Genomic DNA, 19,497 nt, shown 5'->3' on the forward strand with positions numbered 1-19,497 from the left:
AATGATATATAGGAATTTTGCTAGCAGGTACGGGAGGTGATTATCCCGTTATACAAGGCAATGGTCAGGCCACACCTAGAGTACTCTGTACAGGTGTGGAGGTCTCATTACGAACCTACGGGGACATAAGTTCAAATTAAGAAAGGACAGATGTAGAATAGATGTGCGGAAATTTGCCTTTAGCCAGCGTGTGGTTAATTGCTGGAACAAACTTCCATCTGTCGTTGTGGAAGTTGATAGGTTAAATAAATTTAAGGAGGAACTGGACAGGCATTTGGAGGGAATGGCGTGATGATTTTTTTTTTTTTTTTTTTTTTTTTTGGCTGATGCTGCATAAGCTCCTACACTTGCTTTCTTGCATCATGTGCCACTACTACTACTACTACTACTACTACTACTACTACTATTTTAGGAACAATGTAGAGTTGCTAGAATGAGTACAAAGAAGGGGCAACAAGATTGGTGAGGGGAAGAAAGGAGTGCTCTTACCAAGAAAGGCTTAAGTTCTGCAAATTGCAGTGCCTGTAGAGTAGACACCTGCGAAGTGATCTGATTGAGGTGTATAAGGCCTCGAATGAGTTGAGCAAGTTGAATGCTGATGGGATTCTTCCTCTTGCTCAGACTGAGAATCTGAGGGGGCACAGTTTCAAATCGAGGAAAGATAGTTATAGAATAGGTGTGCGGAAATTTGTCTTTAGCCTGCGAGTAGTTGATTGGTGGATCAGGCTTCCATCTTTTGTTGTGGAAGCTAATAGCCTAAATAAATTTAAGGCTGAGTTGGACTGGCATTTGGAAAGAATGGGGGTGTGAAATGGGAGGGTTTTTTTTTTGGCTGGTACTGCATAAGCTTGCTTTCTTACATCATATGCCTCTACTAATGCTAATGCCCCTTTTTCTATATAATTCATGTAACTAAATGGATCGTGAGGTGAGTGCCAGTTTATTAAGGGTAAAAAAGAATTCATAAATATTCTGAATTCTTTTTTACCCTTTAGATTCTTAAGTATGGATCATTGGTTAAAAACTGGGTTTTTAAAACGCACAAAAGAGAGCAATAAACAGATACAAGTAGCTTCAAACAACAAGAAAGGTTGATATTGTATCTGGACCAAATGAAATTAACAAGGGTGCCATCTGACCTCTCTAAAGAACCAACTAAGAAGAAGTTAAAAAAACATTGTAAATATGATATGAATTACTTCAAATGTTGATTTTCATGAACGGGAAATGAAGAGGAACCTGTTCCAGTATGTGTCATTTGTTGCGAAACTTTAACAAATGAAAGCATGAAACTATCTAACTTAATTCGCCATTTTGAATCAAACATAATGAATACAAGAACAAACCTGTAGAATTTTTTAAAAATAAACTCAAAAAATGATGCTGGTCGTGTCAGGAGGTGAAAATAAAAAGGCATTAGAAGCTTCATATCGCGTGTCGCTATTAATAGCGAAACGTGGTGCAGCGGAGACAATTGGTGAAACTTTGGTCAAGCATGCGGCAAAGATAATAGCCGAAGTAATGATCAGCGATAAAACAAAAAGGTCTTTTGATCGGATTTGCTTCCCAAATAATACTGTTCATTGAAGAATCACTGAAATGGCTGAAAATATAAAACAGATATTGTTATCCGATATACGTAAGAGTCGTTATTATGTATTGCAGGCCAATGAATCCACTGACATTACAAATTTTGCAAATCTTCTAGTGTTTATTGATACGAAAAAAATCAAAATCTTCATGACAGCATTTTATTTTGCCAACCCTTGCCAGAACATACAACAAAAGAAGACATATTCAACATTATGGAAAAATTTATGCAACAAAAGAAACTTGATTGGAAGGGTTGTGTTGGAATAAGCACGGACAGAGCGAAATCCATGGTCGGATCTAAAAAAGGGCTTGTTTGAAGGATTCAAGCTATTGCACCACATGCAAAGTTGACACATTGTTGCATACACAGAGAGGCTTTAGCTACACATATGATGCCTGCAGACCTAAAAAAGGTTCTGGATGAAGCTGCAAAAATCATAAATTATATTAAAGGCCATCCTTTAAATGCCGGGCTTTTCTTGCAACTATGCGAAGAAATGGGTAGTAATCATAAACAACTTCTTTTCCATACCGAGGTTCGTTGGCTTTCTCGTGGAAAAGTTCTAACTCATTTATTTGGACTTCGGCATGAACTACAGGTTTTTCTTAATGAAAGTTTAGAATTAAAAAAATTTTTACATGATTGGAAATGGCTCAGTCAATTGGTATACCTGGCAGATATATTTACTGTTTTAAATAATCTTAATTTGTCCTTAGAAGGCAAGGAAATTTCTGTATTTCATGTTCAAGATAAAGTGAACGTGACATTGGCAAAGATGAAGTTGTGGCAAAAGCGAGTTGGTTATGGAGAATTGGATGCATTCCCATCTGTTCATGAATTACACACAAGTTCAAATAAACAAATTGATGACAATGTGAAGATTATTATAATGCAGAATTTACAAAGTTTACAGATGAATCTAGAAAAGTATTTCCCTGAATATGACATTACTATTGAGTAGATATGATACCCTTTCAACACCAATCAATCTATGCCAAAGGGTCTGTCGCAAACAGAACTACTACTACTTTTGGAACTAGTTTCTGATGGATTCTTAAAAAATAAATATAACGAGAATACATTATCATCATTTTGGTTATAGATTACAAAATGAATTTCCTGCATTATCAGATAAAGCTCTAAAGTTCATTTTTCCATTTCCAAGTTGATATCTGTGCAAAGTTGAATTTTCAGCCCTTGTAGACATTAAGACGAAGAAGAGGAACTGCATCTTAAATTGAAATTAACAACCATAGAGCCAAATTTTGCTGAAATATTATCCCACCCCAAGCAATTTCACCACTCACATTGATGATAAATTACTCTAATTAAGTAAAAATTTATAGTATGTTTACTTTATTAATTTTGTTCTATCAAATATAAATTATAAACATTTTTTGTTTATGTACACTTAAATTCAAATCAAAATATTTATAGACAATGAAATATGATTTTTTTTTTTTTTGACAAGGGGTACTCAGTAGTTACAAAAAATTAAGAAGGGGTACACGGAGTTCAAAACTTTGGGAAACACTGTTCTAGTAGATGGATTTTCATGAAATTTTATATTTTGCTCTTTTATAATAATTTGTTGAGCATTTCCAAATTTCATAGATATCCGACTGATATCTATGAAATTGTTATGGAATTCTAACAGTTATTATATTTTATTTTTGTTTTGCATATTATATTGGCTATACATGTAATTGAAGCTGCATAGTATGGATATTATGCTTATTGCTGTCTCTCATGGTAATTAACTTATTAGAGTAATGAATGAATGAGCATGGCAGATGCACAGAAACAAAATGGTCTCAGTTTGTACATAAAAGTTGTTGATTTTTGCTATAAATCATGAATTTTTACTATTTGCTAAAGTGCCTGTAGTGCAACACTCCTTTGCATTTCAGGAACAAAAAAATCAAAACAAGATAGTTAATGTGTTGTGTACATTAACTTATTTGAGTTTTCATTACTATGTTATTTGGAGTTCTATTATGAAGTAAATTAACAACTTGTATTCAGTGATTGCAGTTATGAAAAAGTGGTATTAGTAGGTATATAGTCAAGCTTCATCTAGCTTAATATACACATGCATCAGAGAGGGATCTTTAAACTTTGGAAGACTAATTCAAATTATTACATTCATTAAGTTCAGTGACCTTATGATGTTACATTTCTGAAGAATTCTGCTTGGAAGATGTCACTGGTTTTTTGTAAGCATTACACAGGTGATGTCTTTCAAAGATTTTATTAACAGTATTTGTAAGATATTTTTGTGTAAATTATATTTTTTGTATTAGAACATTAATTACATAAGTTGTAATTAAAAATAAAACAATGTAATATAAAAAGTAAATCACAGAATTTACCACATTCTGCATGGGAGATTGATTATTAGACTGAAACATTTATCTTATCCATAATGTGTATTCCTGTTGATAAGATTTCTCATTAATATCAGTTCCTTCAATTGTTAGATGCATTTGCACGTGTTTAAATGCCTAATGACTTCAGAATGTCTCTCTCTGTCTCTTTGAAATCTGTCCACATGTAAACTCTAGACTCAAAGTGGACAGATTTTCATCATTTAAATATCATATTGTGTTTTTTTTTTTTTTTTTTTTTTGCAGAAAAAATTGTAACCATTTCAAATTTGATTAAAATTGGACCAATAGAAATCTTACTTTTTTTTTTTTTTTTTTTTGATACACATTTCAAGTACATCTAAACATAAAGGGTGCTCAATATGGTACCAGGGTCTGTCTTGCTTATTTTTTGTTTATTTTCTCATTTGTTTTCTTGCTTAGGTTTAAGCCATTTGTCTGGACTTTTTGTTAGTACAATAAAATTTTTGAATTTGATGTTAAAATTGGACCGAGTGTTACTGTTTATATTTTATGAGTTCTGCATTAAAATTTTGCTTAATCAGCTGTTTTTTTCTCGATGGGAAGTGTGCCACCAAAGATCAAACATTACAAAACTGTTGTGTTTGTTTTAATATTAGTACTACTGGTGGAACATGATGCAAGAAAACAAGCATCAGCCAAAAAAAACCTCACGTCACCTGTCCATCCCCCCCCCCAATAGTTTGCCTATTTCTTCCTTGAATTTATTCAAACTATCCACTTCCATTATGACAAATGGAAGTTTATTTTGACAATCAGCCACCTTCTGGCAGAAGACAAACTTCTGCAACAATTCTGTATTGTTGCAGAAGTTCTGTATCTATTCTGCAACAATTATTCCTCAATTGAATTTATGACCTCTCATGAATGTAGTCTGAGCAGGACGAAGAATCCCATCAGCATTGAGCTTACCCAATCCATTTAAAGCTTTAAACACCTCATTCAGATCAGCTGTAGTGGTGGCTATTCTTTAGTTGCTGCAATTTACAGAACTGAAGCCTTTCTTGGTAAGGGCACCCCTTTGTTTCCCTTAACAATCTAGTTGCCCTTCTCTGCGGCCATTCCAGTAGCTCTGCATTCTTCTTAAAATGAAGCCTCCAGATCTGCAGTGCTCAAGATGTAGCCTGATCATTGCCTTATACAATACAATGGAATACTGTATTTCTTCGATTCTAAGACGCACTTTTTTCCCCCCTATAAACGTCTCTTAAAAACGGGGTGCATCTTAGAATTGATGGCATCTTATAATCGCAGGTTTTTTTTTTGAATTTTCCCGTGCTTTGCACAGCACCACACGTTTTGTTTTTATGTGGAAACTCCGCCTCCAAGTTATCGCATTCTCCAATTCCATTGGAGAATAAAGTGCCGTGGGTAATTTCACATGCTTTTGAAATGTGAAGCCACCGTTATTTCATTATAGTGGAGCTCACTCAGCGAAAACTAGGAAGTTTTGTTTGTATCTTCGAAAGTACGTAAGAAGTCTAGTTGCTGTATTTCTTTAATTTTGATCCCTTATTGCACATTCAAATGTCAAAAAGATTGCACTATGAAGCCGCATTGAAACGAAAAGTTATTGTGTATGCAAACGAACATGGAAATAGAGCTGTGGGTCAACATTTTTACATTAGTGAAGTAAATATTCATCGTTGAAGAATGATTACAATTTCATATTTTCGTGCAAAGCAACAACCAAGTGCTTTACAGGACCTAAGAAAGGAAGATTTCCACAAGTCGATGAAGCTGTGATACGTTTTGTAACGGACACACGTGCAAAAGGATTACCCATCACTCGACAAGCCATGCAATTGAAAGCCGGAGAAATTGCCAAGTCCCTCGGAATAAAGAATATAATTTTTAAAGGCAGTCGCGGCTTGTGCGACAGACTCATTCATCGTAGTGGATTATCATTAATGCATCGAACATCTATTTGTCAAAAAATTCCTGCAGACTTTTAACAGAAGCTGATTAACTTTCAGTGACAGGTGATGAAATTAAGGAAAAAAGAAACTATGAGTTGAGTAAAATTGGAAATGCTGATGAAACCCCAGTCTTCTTCGATATGCCTTGAAATTACACAGTCAACGCTAAAGGTGCTAAAGAGATCAAGATTATAAGCATGGGCTACAAAAAACAGCATATCACTGTGATGGTATGCATCACCACTGATGGTCAAAAGTTGCCACCATATTTAATTTTAAATAGAAAAACCATACCGAAGAATGAAAATTTTCCCCAAAGATGATATTGTGCATGCACAAAAAAATGGATGGATGTTGGCAGAGCTTATGGAAGACTGGCTTAATGTTGTGTGGAATAGACGTCCTGGAAGTCTTCGTAACCCAACTAGCATGCTAGTACTTGATACATTTCGTGGACATTTTTCCGAACGTGTTAAAAATAAAATCGTGCAAAAACGTGGTGACTTTGTTGTGATTCCTGGTGGCATGACTAGCCAACTGCAGCCCCTCGACGTTTCAGTCAACAAACCAGTTAAGGATTACTTGAGAAAGGAATATGAATCCTGGCTGTTGACCGACAACCTTCCACTGACACCTTCCGCAAAAATTAAGAAAGCGCCGGCATCAAAATTGGCAGAATGGGTATCAACAGCTTGGAAGCTGCTCCCAGAAAGAATAGTAAAGCACTCATTTAAAAAATGTTGCATCACCAATGCTCTCGATGGCTCAGAAGATGATGTATTATGGAATAATGAAGATAACAACGGCTCAGAAGAATCTGATCCTGAATGTGGAGTATACTCTGATATTGATTCAGATGCAGATATCGACGACTCAGAAGATTCAGAAGGAAGTGATGAATAACATACCTACTGATAAATACTGACACTATTGTTGTTAGTAAATTGAATTCTATTATAATAAAAATATTTGTTAGATTTATTTTAGTGTTTTATTTTATTTATTTATTTTTTCTTAGAAACAAAGCTTTTTTTTTTTTTTTTTTTGAAATTAAGGTACTGAAATTAAGGTGCACCTTACAATCGATGGCGTCTTAGAATCGAAGAAATACGGTAATTACCTCCTTATCCCTGCTAGAAATATTCCTCTATATCATTGACAAAACCACATGAGCTTTCCTGGCAGCCAAGCTGCACTGCATAGAGAACTTCATATCAGACTGTACAGTTATCCCCAGGTCTGTGGGTAGTGGAAAGTGAAAATTTGAAGTACCTTGCATTTGTCAATTTTGTTGACATTTTTTTTGACAATTTTAACGTATATGGGTAGCAGTAATCCCAGAGTAACATATCAGTTGTGGGATACTACATCCAGAATAGTGAAAAATGAAAAGGACCTGGTTTTAATTGTGCAAACAGGCTGCTAGGACGAAAAGAACCCCAGGGGCTCACATCTGGGGAATATGGGCTTGGCACACCCAGGTTCCTCAGCTGGATATTATCTTTCTTGATGAATTCCCTTTACTTCTGACTCTCTCTCTCAGGGTAATTCAGAAATTTTTTTTTGGCTGGTGCAGCATAAGGCTAATGCTAATAATAATAATAATAACTCGTGGTGTTTTGTCAATGATATACAAGAATTTTGCTAGCAGGAATAAGGAGGTGATTATTCCATTGTAAAAGGCAACAGAGCAACAGACAGGCCACATCCTGAGTACTGCATACGGGTGTGGAGGCCTCATTTTAGGAAGGATAGCTGCTGGAACAGGTAAAGAGAAAGGAACAAGATTGGTAAGAGTACAAAGAGGTTCTCTTACCAATGAAGGCTTCAGTTCTGCAAATTGCAGTGTCTGGAGAATAGGTAACTGTGAGGTGATTTGAGATGTTTAAGGCTTTGAATGGCTTGAGCAAACTCAGTGGTGATGGGATTCTTCCTCTTGCTTAGATGATTTACATGAGGGGATATAAATTCAAATTGAGGTAGGATGGTTGCAGAACAGCCAATGGGTGGTTGATTGCTCGAACAAGCTTCCATCTGTTGTTATGGGAGTGGATAGTTTGCATAACTTCATAGAAGAACTAAACAAACTATTGGATGGGATGGATAGGTGAAATAGGAATTTTTTTTTTTTGGTTGATGCTGTATAACTTGCTTTCTTGAATCATTATTAATACTAATACTAAAACCAAGTCCAGATTAGGGTAGTAGAAAATTCTGTGTTTTTCCACCACCCTGAGTGTAGTATCACACAGTTCATACGTTACTCTGGGATTACTGCTACCCATATGCAGTAACTTGCATTTGTCAATGTTAAACTTTTATTGCCATTTCTCAGTCTATCTGCTACTAGATATATTTCTAGATCTTGTTGCAGCAACATAACTTCATTACTGTCATTAACCACCCTGCTAACCTTTATATCATCTATAAACTTAGGCATGAAGCCTGATATATCCTCATCATTATCATTAATAAATACAGAAAACAACAATGAGCCCAGCACTGAATCTGTGGAATTTCACTACTAACATTATTCCATGAAGAGCATTGTCCATTGATAACCATGCGTTTTGTGTTTTCCCACTCAACCGTTCCTTTATCCATAGCAGTGACTTTCCCTTAATGCTGCAACTGCTCCAATTTGTACAGTAGTCTTTTATATGCAATAGTACCAAAAGCTTTCTTGAAATCGAAGTATATGATATCAAAATTATTGTTTACATCAAGTTCCTTTGTCATTGCAGCATAGTAGCCAATCAATTTTGTCAGACAAGATATTCCCCTTAAATCCATGCTGACTGAAGTATAACTGCATTACTTCTCTAAATACAGATGCCATTATTTTCTCTGGAATAGAAGTTAAGCTAACAGGCTTGTAATTACTAATGTCAGTCTTTGATCACTTTTGTGAATTAGGGATGAATTTGCACTAAGGGTTTGTTTATCTCCTTTGCTGCCTCCTGCTATAACAGAGGTTGCTAATGAATTGTGAAAGTAAAAGTCTGAAATTTCAAGTAAAATTTTTTCTTTGCATTAGGCATATACATCTATTGGTTCCTGTTCTTCCATTTCTGAAGTGTGTTTAATTCAAGATTTTATTGTTCCTAATTCATAGTGTGTAACTGGTGACATGTTTTGCACTTTGTTCATATTAAAGAAGACTTATGTAAGTGTGAAATATACTGGAGGCCTCATTTTAGGAAGGATGTGGATCTGATGGAATGAGTGCAGGGAAGGGCTTTTGTTCCCTTCACTGAGATTGGTGAAGGGAACAAAAAACTACTCTTAGTAGTCTTTTGTTCTCAGGTCTGCAAATTGCAGCATCTGGAGACTGGGCAACTGCAAGGTGATCTTATTGAGGTGGTTAAGGCTTTGAATTGATTGAGCAAGCTCAGTGGTGATGGCAATTTTCCTCTTTCTTAGATTACACACACACACAAAGGACATAAATTCAAATTGAGGAAAGTTGATTTGCAGGGTAGATGTATAGCAGTTTACCTTCAGCCCACAGGTAGTTGATTGTTGGAACAAACTTCCATCTGTTGTTGTGGAAGTTAGCAGTTTGAATAAATTCAAGGTAGAATTAGTCAAACAATTGGAGAGGATGTTTTTTTTTTTCTTGATACTCTCTATGCTTGCTTTCTTGCAACGTTTGCCACTACTAATAATAATTTGTGTAATGGATGGAGCAGCAGTTGCCAGGCCAGTGATAGGTGCTCACACCTTATTGATGGTCACGGTGAATGTCGGTGACCTACTTTGTGCAAGCTGATAGGTGGAAAACGGTGGAGTGTCTGACGATGGACTTTAACCAGGGAATGACTAGCAGTGTTTCCAAACCATGGTCCAAGGAACCCTCCTCTGTATGGGCCATCAGAGCAGGCACCCAGTGAAGTTACCCATGCTTACAGATTACCCATCACCAACAACATCAAAGTTTGCATCTGAATGGGTTTGTTGGGCTATTATTGACTGGGAAGCAAGTGTCGTTTTCTGATGAATTACATTTCTTGATGTGCCATGTGAATGGTAGATAGAGGTATGATGATAAACTGTGGGGAGGAATTTCTCCAACATCCTGTGCCAGCAGAACAGGCAATTGCTGGCAGTATTTTGGTATGGGGGATGTTTTCTTGGGAATCCCTTGGAGCTCTCATATCCCTAAACTATCCTCTGAATGCTAAAAACTATCTATTCATCATGTCTGATTAGGTATTCCATTTCATGGTGACTGTCTTCCTGGATAACAGTGGTGTGTTCCATCAAGATAATTTGTTCTCTCACATTGCCAGTATTGTTTGAGAGTGGTTTGCCGAACATGAAAGTGTCTTCCAGGTGCTATGCTGCCTTGGCTACCAAATTTGCCACATATGAATTCCATAGAACATCTCTGGAATTATGTGGATTGACAGATCTGGCATTTGGATCTTCCACCATGAAATATCACAGATCAATGGGATGCAATCTGGCAACATAGTACAACATACTTTCTGCAATGTTCAGAGGCTTTATAGAGTGTATGTCTTGTTATGTAGTGGCAGTACTGCCAGCAAGAGGAGAACATACCCACTACTAGATAGGTGGTCATAATGTTTTGATTGGACAGTGTATGTTATTCTAATAAATAAATCATTACAAATGTTGAAATGGAAAGGTACAAACAGAGAAACTGGGTATTTAAGAATAATAATGCCTAGATGCTGACTGTATCTATGTTATTATTCATAACTATAACATTCTCACAATGCTTTTTTTGAGATACTGGAAATGTTATTATTAAAAGTCAAATTAGCATAAATTATACATTAAAATGAATTGCTTCCTGGTGTATTTCAATAAAATTAAGTCTTTTTCATTTTGAAAAGTGATTTCATTTTTCAATTAACAAGAGTTCCTCTGAATGAGACTCATTTAAATAACTATTTAAAATATTTCAAGTATAAATTTAATATAACTTTTAAGTATTTGTATATACCACAAAATAGAAAAACTCATATTTTCGTTTTGAAAATAAGTAGAAGTTGCAGTTGATCTTCATATCTGATATCTGAATTTATTTTATTTGTAGGCATTTCAGGAGAGTTTTGTTAAAGGCATTAAATAAAGATTTATATGAAGAAATGAAATACATTGGGGAGGTAATAGAGGAGAATCCAAAAAATTATCAAGTTTGGTATGTTTGTGTTTTTTTTCTTGGAGGAAAGATTGATTTGTGAAGATATGTAATGTTTTGATAAATTTTTTGTACAGGTGTAACATCTGAATTCTAGCAATCTCTAGGTCCTGAGTTTGCCAGTTTTTGGATAATGAATCTAACCAAACATGAAATTCCAAGATTCAAGCAGAAATAAAGAGAGAACATGTAGGACATCTACAGTTTTTCTACATGATTTAACTTATTCTTATTAACTACATTATTTTATTCTCATTTATGCTTTTTTTCCTTAGGCCAGTTATGCCAAAACTCCAGCCCGTGGGTACAATTGGGCCCACCTACACTTTCAATCCGACCCATCGACACTTTCAGAATTAAGTATTGGGAAAAACTTAGTGAAACAAAAAATATTATAATATAATTATATAGCAAAATAAATATTATGCTAGAAGTGGCATAATATTTTCTCTATGAAAAAAATACATCATTCATCGATAATTTAGTTTAATCTAATCCGGGAAAATGATTAGTGACATCTACAAAGAAAGTCCCATAAATCAGTCACACATCATGTCTGTCAGTTAATTCTGCATACAGTGTTTGTTTGATATCATGGAGTGCAGGAAAGGTGCGTATCCTCCTTTAAAAACTAATATTGTTATATTAGTTTTGTCATATTTTTGAACTGAAAATGTTTAACCCACACTGCAAAAATTAGTGAAATAAAGAAAAGAAAGGTTGGCTAAGAACATCAACTATTTAAAGATGAATAGAGTTTAATATATTTTTGTACAGTAAACCCCCGCTATTCGCGGGGGTTACGTTCCTGAGAAATTCGCGAATACCGAAAACGCGAATACTGAGTTATGGCTCCCATAGTAATAAAGGGGTTCCGTTCCAAAGTATGAAATATATAAGAAAAACTAGTCTAAAATTTTGTCTGTGTATGTATTATATGTACCTTCATAATATGACATGTACATAGACAGTACATAGTGAAATGTAAGCATATAGCATCGAAATGAAAATAAGAAACAATTTAATATTAAATGTAATATTTATTAGAAATTTCAAACCAGCGCCTTTGCTAGCAAAAAAAAAAAAACATCCCGCCAGTGCTATCACCAGTTTCGCTAAAGTGTTGATAGAGGAGTTTTGCCTTTTCGCGAATGATGAGTGAACTTAACGGAATTTTATTTCGAGTTCGGTCTTCTATCCACAGATTTAAAGCCTTTTCTATTTTTTCTAATTTAACATCACGAGTTACAGAGCAAATTTTTGAAGCAATTAGCGCGTTTTCACGGACACTACGGCGGATTTTTTCTTCCGATTTCTTGATTGATCGTACCGTTGACTCATTGATTTTATAATGTTTTGCTACTGAGGAGACACTTTCACCATTAGAAATTTTGTCTAATAACTCAATTTTATTCGCTAATGTTATCACCTTCTTTGATATTTCCACATTTCTCTTTTTATTCGTAGCCATATTTTTGTAGGGGTTAGAAAGAACTTGTCCACAATAAAGTCACTTTCTTCCGTTAACACACTCGAAAAAGTCTGTTTTACACTGCAAAACGGTAGATTTATCATTTTTGTAAGCATCTCAATTTATAAATTGATAAATTTATTCAGTTCATAAGCATATAAATTAAAAGCAAACGACGAAACCTTCCATGACTAACACATACTGAACAAGGATTACCGAGAAACATCCACGCTCGCGATTTTTTCACCCCTTTCCCCCCACCCACTGAGGGCTGTTTTGACCGGGAAAGATAATTTTAGCCACGCCCATGTTTTTTATGGCGGAAAATATTCACGGCGCTTTAAAATTCACATTTTTTCAGGTTTCATTTTATATTAAATCGGCGATCGCGAATACGCGAAACCGCGAATACAGATACCGCGAATAGCGGGGGTTTGCTGTATTGAGTTGCAAGGAAAAATTATGTTTCTAATATGCAGAGAGAGACAGTAGTGGTCATGAAGGAATATAATATTCAAATACTTTATGCGTAAAAACAGGCACATCAGTATGATAAATTTACAGAGAAAATTAGAGAATCTAAATTAGTATTTCTAAAAAAAATCTTCACAAAGGCAAGTTTTTTTTTAACAAAAATTACTGATGGTGATACTAATAGCGTTTACTGATGGCGATAATCATTAAAGAATGTGTCCTAAAAATTTCTGAAATATGTCCAGAAAAAATTGATTTATTCAGTAATAGTTCATTGTCAAGGAATACTATGACAAGACGAATGGAACTTATTAGCAAAGATATTCAATCTACACTTGCAAAACATTGAAAAAATTAAGATTTTTTTCTCAATAATTTTGGATGGAAGTATGGATATTAGCATTAGTTGAAGCATACAATGCAAGAAAGTAAGCTTATGTAGCATCAGCCAAAAAAAAAAACCTCCCATTTCACCCATCCATTCACTCCAAATTCTTAAATTCAGTCTTAAATTTATTTAAGCTATCAACTTCCACAACAAGAGAGGGAAGTCGGTTCCAGCAATCAGCTACCTGCTGGCTAAAGGCAAATTTCCGCACATCGATTCTACAACTGTCTTTCCTCAATTTGAATTTATGCCCCCTCAGGTTCGTAATCTGAGCAAGAGGAAGAATCCCATCAGCATTGAGCTTGTCAAACCATTCAAGGCCTTATACACCTCAATGTATTTTGGCACCTCACAGGTGCCTAGTCTCCAGGCACTGTAATTTGCAGAACTTAAGCCTTTTTTTGGTAAGAGCGCCCCATTGTTCCCCTCACCAATCTCGTTGTCCTTCTTTGCACTCATTCTAGCAACTCTACATCCTTCCTAAAATGAGGCCTCCAGACCTGTACACAGTACTCAAGGTGTGGCCTGACCACTGCCTTATACAAGGGGATAATCACCTCCTTGTTCTTGCTATCAAAATTCCTATATATCATCGACAAGACTCCATGACCTGCTCTGTCATCCAGTCTGCACTGCTCAGCGAACTTCATATCTGACTGCACAATTACCCCCCCCCAGGTATTTTTCACTCTCCACTTAACTGAGTGTAGTACCACACAGTTGGTACGTTTCTCTTCGGTTATTGCTACCCATATGCAGTACTTTGCATTTGTCAATGTTAAACTTCAGTTGCCACTTCTCAGCCCATTTGCCAAACTTATCTAGATCTGTCATGCTTTATCAAATTACACTTGCAGCCCTACAAGATCTGCAAGAAACGACAGTATCCACGCATATTACACTATCGAAACTATGACTTAGCTCGGGATCTTAACAAGTACAAGCGTGAGATGGTAACGCTGCACATTCCATTTCACAATGAGAAAACAGAGATACTGTCAGAGATTATATATATATATATCAAGATCTACGATGACAATGAAGAGCTCATACTAGATTGTAAATTGTATGAATCAGACTTGGACATTCTCAAAATGATTGAAATATGTAAGACAATGTGTCAATCGACTGCGGTGACCCTGATGAAGCAGGCGGTAATGATCTACATGGCCTTGTAACACGACTGCGAGAAGAATACTCCTTTCGAAACTTTTACAGTCATCCAAACAGTGAACTCTCTAGGCCCCGGGTGCCAAGTGATTATTAGTGTAACCAAGCGATTCCAAGTGAGCTCTATACTTCGTGTGCAAAGCGAATAGTTTTCTTTTGGTTTTAAATACAGTTTTTACATTATTTAGTTGTAATGCATAACTTTTTGCACTACAAGAACTAAGCAGAGTTCCAGAGAGGAAACTCACTTTTCTGTTTCTTTAATAGTACTAATCAAACTAACTCAGCTGCTTGGTTACCGTAGTGGCATTTCTCCTGCCTCCCTGTGATCGGGTCGGTAACCTGGAAAGAAACGTTATCTTTACAGGGCTAAAAGGAGCAAAATGATCTCCTCTACAGGACCTAAGGATCCTAACATGTCTACTCATGAGATAGAAGACTCTAACTCATGAAGTGCTAAAAGACAAAAAACTGACTCTATTAACCCCTTCCCGGAATTTTTTTTTCCTGGAAAATGTGCCATAACGGATCAACTTTTTTTTATTTTACAGGTTAAAAGTATATCATGCGAATACTCATTGTATAGTTTTTTTAGTTTTTATTAATTTTTTCGTAGAAAATACATGGGAGTAATTAACCCATTTGGGATATCCCGAGTTATCTCGTGTATGCCAAAAAGTGCAAATTATATAGATTTTTTTTAATAAATTAGCGCTTGAGATAAAAGAAAAAGTCTTCATTACTCATTATATAAATAAATTTTACAAATCAAGTGGAATGCACAAGCAGTAACCTCCCGCCACAAGCAATAATCATGAACTAACTACATTCTGACACACGGCCGCCACAAGTGGACAGGCGAGGTAAGCATCGAGAGGGCACCGAAATATTTTTTGATATTGTTTTTGTGAATTATTTTCATGGGTTCAGTATTCTGCATTTAGGACGGCAAATTATATTTTGCTTACTGGCGGCACAGGCACAGAGTAGTAAGATATCTTACTACTCTGTGGGCACAGGAACACACGCTATTGTCCTGACATTGCTGTACAATATAAGTAAAATAAAAGCCAGGCGTAAGAAAATCCTGAGAAATCTCAGGATTTACCTGGCTAATGCAAAATTAGCCAGATAAATGTCAGAGAAAATATGTTTCAGTCCTAAATTTGGAGGTATTATTGTTTGCTTCCGGTATTATTGTATCCCGAGATATTTCATGTAGTTCCAAATAACTTTTAAAACTAAAAACGAGATATCTCGGGGATAATCCATGAAGGGTTCCCATGATAACCCGTGAAGGGAGAAGAGTTCCAATGCATCTTGTATTGCACTCTACTCAAGAACAGTCTCTAGGTAGTCTCTCGCCCTTTAAAATACAGAAACACCTAGAAAATCTAATAGGATCAGCAAAAACAACCCGTTGTCTTAGGTCTGGCGACCTGCTCATTGAGGTCTCAGACAAATGGCAATCACAATGGCTTCAAAAACTAACATCCTTTGGAGGATTATCCATCATTGTTTCCCCTCATGCTACTCTAAACACCTCCAGGGTGTGATAGCTGAGTGGGACCTCATAAATCTCTCAGAAGAAAAGTTGAAAACTGAATTACAAGACCAAGGAATTATGCATGTAAAGCGCATATATACCAAATGAAACAATGCTCTAGTTTCAACTCGGAACATAATACTAACGTTTGATAGCCCCAAATCTCCAACGTCTATCCAAGCAGGGTATCTCAATTGCCAAATAAAACTTTATGTCCCTAATCCAACACACTGTTTTAAATGCCAAAATTTGGGCATTTAGCCACTTGTGCTAACTGTGGTTCACATGAGCACATTCACTTGGACTGTAAAGCAGAGCAGCACAAATGCTCAAATTTTAATGGCCACATACTTCCTACTCCAGAGATTGTCCTCTATGGAAAAAGGAAAAAACATTCAATGGGTCAAAGCTGAACAAAACATCACGTACCAAGAAGCCAAAAAATCGGTACAGGCCCATTTTAACACCCGACCCACTTTTGCTCAAGTGGTTCAAGAGCCAACTGCATTAACCAGTACTGTGCAAAGAGCATCAACGACTAGTACTCAAACAGAGGTAACATTTCCCCCAAATAAATCAATATCAGACTGGGCTTGGTCAATTTTGGAAGCTGTGTCCTTATCTGGTAAACCATCTAAGACAAACAAGGCTGTTAACACACCAGTCACTGTTCCACATACTAATAATAACCCAAAGTACTCAGAAAGTGACGATTCCACTAAAACTGTCTCAATAGAAATGGAAGAAAACACTAACCATGAAGAACCAGTTTTCAACCTCTTCACAGAGGAAGAGATGGAGACAGGAAGACTGTACTTCCTGAAAAGAAAATCTGCTCACCATAAGCCAACAGCCCCTCGGACAGAAGCTGAGGACTGCACTACACCCAAATAATGGCCAGTTTCCTTGAATGGAATTGCAGAGGATATCGTAGCAACATTGATGACATTCGAGATCTTCTTCTCCAGTATAACCCTTTTCAAATTTGCCTTCAATAAACTAACTTAACTGCTTCTGTTACTATTTTGCTTAAATAACATGTTATCTACAGAAAAGATCTAGTTTCTCAAGTAAGCAATTCGGCTCATGGAGGGGTTAGTTGCACTTGTAGTGAGGTCCAATATCCCTTCCCTTCCCTGCCATTAATGCTGCAAATAAATTTAGAAGCAGTAGCTGCTTGAATATCCTTTTGTTTTGCTCTTACTATTGTCTCCTTACATCTTCCTCCTAACCAAGACATCTCTTAAAGTGATCTTGAAACTCTTGTATCCCAGCTCCCTTCTCCCTTTTGTGTCATGGGAGATTTTAATGCACATAATCCATTATGGGGTGATAGGATACATGATAAAAGAGGAAAAATATTAGAAAAGTTTCTAGATAATCTAAATCTGACACTATTGAATACCAGATTGCCCATTTTTTTTTCACCTGCCTTCTGGGTCAAGCTCAGCAGTTGACCTCTCCATTTGCTCACCAGCCCCTTTTCCACTGTTTGACTGATCTGTTCATGATAGTCTACTGGGTAGTGAATGCTATCCATAATCAGACAGCAAAATGGAATTTTGCTAAAGCTGATTGGATAAAATATAGGCAGCTAGCGATCTTAGAAAAATAATTGTTTCAAATGTATCAATTAACACTGCTGTTACTTATATAGCAAGTCATATATTGCAGGCCACTGAAGCAACAATTCCAAGAATATCCATAAGTCATAAAATAAGACCAAAACCCTGGTGGAACAACAAATGCGACCAAGCCAAACAATTTTGCCAAAACCCTGCTCCTGCTAATCTAGTACTGTTATCCAGTATGGGACATGGTTTTGGCGCATTATAGCCCTAGTTGCTGATGTACCATTAAAACCCAAACAACTGAACGCTGCTAATCTAGTGCAGTTTAAAAAAGCCAGAGCCAATGCTAGGTGCATTCAATGAGCAAGCAAAAGAGAGTAGTGGATATGCTTTGCTTCAATGATTGGTGTCTCCGTGGGCAGGAGCGGCAGTGTGTAGCACACGCTTCTTGATTAGACCGGGGTTCGAGCCCGTGACCACCAAATACGGAGGATGTGAAAAGGTCAGGGAATAACCACCGCATATCACCGGAGCAATATGGCTTTATTTGCTAATGCTCCTAAAAACCAAATATCAACAACAATAACTTCAATGATTACAAATCTGGAAAAATATTAATAAAATGTATAACAAATATCCTGCTTCACATCTATCAATACTGAATGTAAATGATAATGATGTTTCACTGCCTCAAGACATACCTAACACTCTTAGAGAATCTTTTTCTCAAATCCCTGCCATATCCTCATGCGCACCAGATTTCCAGAAATTAATGTTCCATGCTGAAAAGCAGACCCTAAATTTTAACACTGACCACCACTAGCCATACAACTGTCCATTCACCATAATTGAACTACGGCTTGCTTTTAACAGCTCAAGACCTAGTGTTGCTGGACTTGATGGAATGGTAGCTGAACATTCTGCTCTCTTGCCAAAGCTATTGGCCGCAACTCTTGCCCATCTCTGCTCCCACCTCTGTCCAAACCAGATGGTTCTGTTGTCACTTCAGCCAAGGATAAAGCTGACCTGCTAGCATCTCATTTTTCTTTCAACTCATGTATTAATGATCTTGGTTAAACACCTCCCACCATTCCCAACACGCTCCATTCAATGCCTCCTGTGGTCTTCCGTCAAAAGGATGTCAGAAGGATTTTGATGAATCTTGATGGTAAGAAAGCTCCAGGTCCCGATGGTATTTCTCCACTTGTTCTCAAAACCTGTGCTCCTGAACTTACACATATTCTTTGCCGTCTTTTTTCACTTTCTTATTCCAAAGGTGTTTTTCCTTCTGCTTGGAAATTTGCTCATATCCAGCCAGTTCCTGAAAAGGGTGACAAATACCTCCCATCCAATTATCGTCCCATTGCAATTACTTCTACTCTTTCTAAATTAATGGAGAAATCAATTAACCGCCAAACGACCGTGTTTGGCATAAAGGTCTTCTAAACAAGCTTCCATCTTATGGTTTGCCAACTGTTTTTAGTAATTGGTTATCCAGTTTTCTCTCTGATCGCTCACTGAGGGTAATGGTAGATGGCTCTCTGTCTTCTAACTTCTCCACTAATGCCGGTGTCCCCCAAGGTTCAGTTCTTTCCCCCACTCTTTTCCTCTTGTATATTAATGACCTTCTTCTATCGACTGGAAATCCTATCCATAGTTTTGCCAATGATAGCACATTGCATTCCACTTTCCATTTTGAGAAAACTTGTCCTGCTCAATCAGCTTCAACTTCTCGAAAATCCGCTACCAATTCCTTAAATGCCGATCTTCAGGTAATTCTCCA

General features: G+C 36.5%; 1 protein-coding gene across 2 annotated transcripts in view; it reads left to right on the plus strand.

Moving 5' to 3' along the window:
* Positions 1–19,497, plus strand: part of Fnta (farnesyl transferase alpha) — a 248,398-nt gene that overhangs the window by 83,150 nt on the left and 145,751 nt on the right. For both annotated transcript variants that reach the window (XM_090374220.1, XM_090374221.1), the window contains exon 3: positions 10,990–11,094. In XM_090374220.1, the coding sequence (XP_090230346.1) occupies positions 10,990–11,094 (105 nt within the window). The remainder of the gene's footprint in view (positions 1–10,989; positions 11,095–19,497) is intronic.

The sequence above is a fragment of the Mastigoproctus giganteus genome, chromosome 5 (assembly GCF_048544385.1).
Source record: "Mastigoproctus giganteus isolate SK-2022 chromosome 5, ASM4854438v1, whole genome shotgun sequence".
Lineage (NCBI taxonomy): Eukaryota > Metazoa > Arthropoda > Arachnida > Uropygi > Thelyphonidae > Mastigoproctus > Mastigoproctus giganteus.